Below are 2,057 nucleotides of genomic sequence, written 5' to 3' on the forward strand. Positions count from 1 at the left end.
ATTCTGGGGCCATTATTGTCACCTACATGAGAAGCTACATTGTCACAAAGACCACATTGGTTCTGTCTCCAGAGAGTCATTCACTTAATTTTCTGTATGTTATTCCCCACACTCTTAGACAAGCAGCCCGTACCAGAGTAAACTTTCCTCACTGCCCCTGCACCCTCCCAAAGCATAAATGATGAACAATCGTATCTTCCCAGGATCCATACCACAGTCTCCAGTCACTGTGTCCTGGGTAGCTCACACGAGCATGGCCACGATTCCTCCTTTTGGGATGACATGCAGCACATATGGAAGAATATGTTTAAGGACCTTGGATTCAGGGTCCACCCATGTTCACAGACAAAGCCTATGTAGGGTATGTCCTTGAACTGATATTTCATTTGGCATATGAGTCAGGAGAATACAATTTAAATTTTCTTTCCAGAGCAAATGCCACATTACACAGAATGGATTATTAACTGGGATTTAAAATTATTTTTAGTTAATCAGAATAAAACTCACTTCTTCTTTTGCCAGAGGCCCAAGCTACAACTCACTTCCTGCACATAGTCAGTGTTACCCATGGCGCCTGAGAACCAATCGGTTGTGACCATGTTCATCCTGCAGAGCTTCGTGGATGACCCCTGGGTCCAGGATGCCCTCTTCTGCTTCTTCTTTACCTTGTTGACAGTGGCCATAGTTGGCAATGGCCTCATTATCACAACCATCCACAGAAGTCCCAGCCTCCATACCCCCATGTATTTCTTCCTAGTTAACCTTGCCCTGATGGATGTGATCTGCACTGTGACTGTCCTGCCCAAGGTCCTGCAGGGCCTGGTAACAGAGAACACCATATCTTACAGGGATTGCCTCACACAGATGTTCATCTTCACCTGGGTCCTGAGCTCTGAGCTTCTGCTTTTCTCTGCCATGGCCTATGACCGCTATCTTGCAATCTGCCGACCATTGCACTATGGAACCCTCATGAATGGCAGGGTCTGTGTGGCTCTTGCAACCATTGTGTGGTTCCTAGGGGCTCTCAATTCCTTGGTGCTTACTTGTCTTGTGTTGCCGCTGTCCTTCTGTGGTCCCAATCTCATCACACACTTCTTTTGTGAGATCCCTTCTGTGCTCATGCTATCCTGTAGTCCCACCTTTATCAACAACATCATGACTGTCATTGCAGACATGTTCCTAAGTGGGCTAAACTTCCTACTGACCATGACATCCTATGGCTTCATCATCGCCAGCATCCTGCGCATCCGTTCAGCTGAGGGCAAGAAGCGTGCCTTCTCCACCTGCTCTGCCCACCTGATTGTGGTCACCCTTTATTATTCTACTGTGCTATACACTTATGTACGGCCAGCCCTAGGGACTGCTGGGATCCTGGACAAGGCCATTGCTGTTCTGTACACCACTGTGACTCCCTCTCTGAATCCCCTGATCTATACGTTGAGAAATAAGGAATTCAAAACATCCTTTAAAAAACTTTTATTTCCTCATTGATGGCTTTGTGTTGGAGAGGAACTCTGGAAGCAGTGGGCAAGGAGCTAAAGAGATTCTTTTATGCATCTCATGATTCTGAAGGGCATAGGCTAAGTCGTGGCTTGAGATAAGAAACATACTATCTATGAGATAATACTGGAGTTCTAGTCTTTTGAATGTTATAGATAACTTTAACATTTTATGCTTTGTATATTGAAATGTATGTTTATGAATTCAATGCTATTAAATGTTAAGATGTTTCTATGATTCACTAAATCTAATCTAGTTATGTCTTGAGTATAGTCCTTTTGGTGAACCCCATTTAAAATTCTTTGAACTTCTCCAGAAAAGGCCAAGAGTGGTGGTTACAGAGATGAATCATAATGAAGCCTGACCGCACTTGTTTTAGACATTTGCTGGCCTGATTTGACTGTTTTTCACCAGTTTGAGGGAGGAAAGTGGTCACAGGTCACAGCGGACCTGAGTTATGGGCTGGGTCTGAGAGCCTATGATCCCTATGGAACCTTTCCTGACTCTATCACCCAAAGATGTGAGACCAAAACTGGATACTGGCATGATGGCCTCTT

At 44.7% G+C, this 2,057-nt stretch overlaps 1 protein-coding gene across 1 annotated transcript; it reads left to right on the forward strand.

Annotated features, from left to right (window-relative positions):
• Positions 1-560: 560 nt before the first annotated feature.
• Positions 561-1,491, forward strand: LOC127227727 (olfactory receptor 13G1-like). The gene has a single exon (XM_051192075.1). It carries the CDS (start codon positions 568-570, stop codon positions 1,489-1,491), a length of 924 nt encoding a protein of 307 aa, XP_051048032.1. The 5' UTR covers positions 561-567.
• Positions 1,492-2,057: the final 566 nt, after the last annotated feature.

The sequence above is a fragment of the Phodopus roborovskii genome, unplaced genomic scaffold, assembly GCF_943737965.1.
Source record: "Phodopus roborovskii unplaced genomic scaffold, PHOROB, whole genome shotgun sequence".
Taxonomy (NCBI): domain Eukaryota; kingdom Metazoa; phylum Chordata; class Mammalia; order Rodentia; family Cricetidae; genus Phodopus; species Phodopus roborovskii.

Excerpts from the sequence above, each read along its gene's own strand:
- LOC127227727 (XM_051192075.1), top strand. The coding sequence starts at position 568 with ATGGCGCCTGAGAACCAATCGGTTGTGACCATGTTCATCCTGCAGAGC.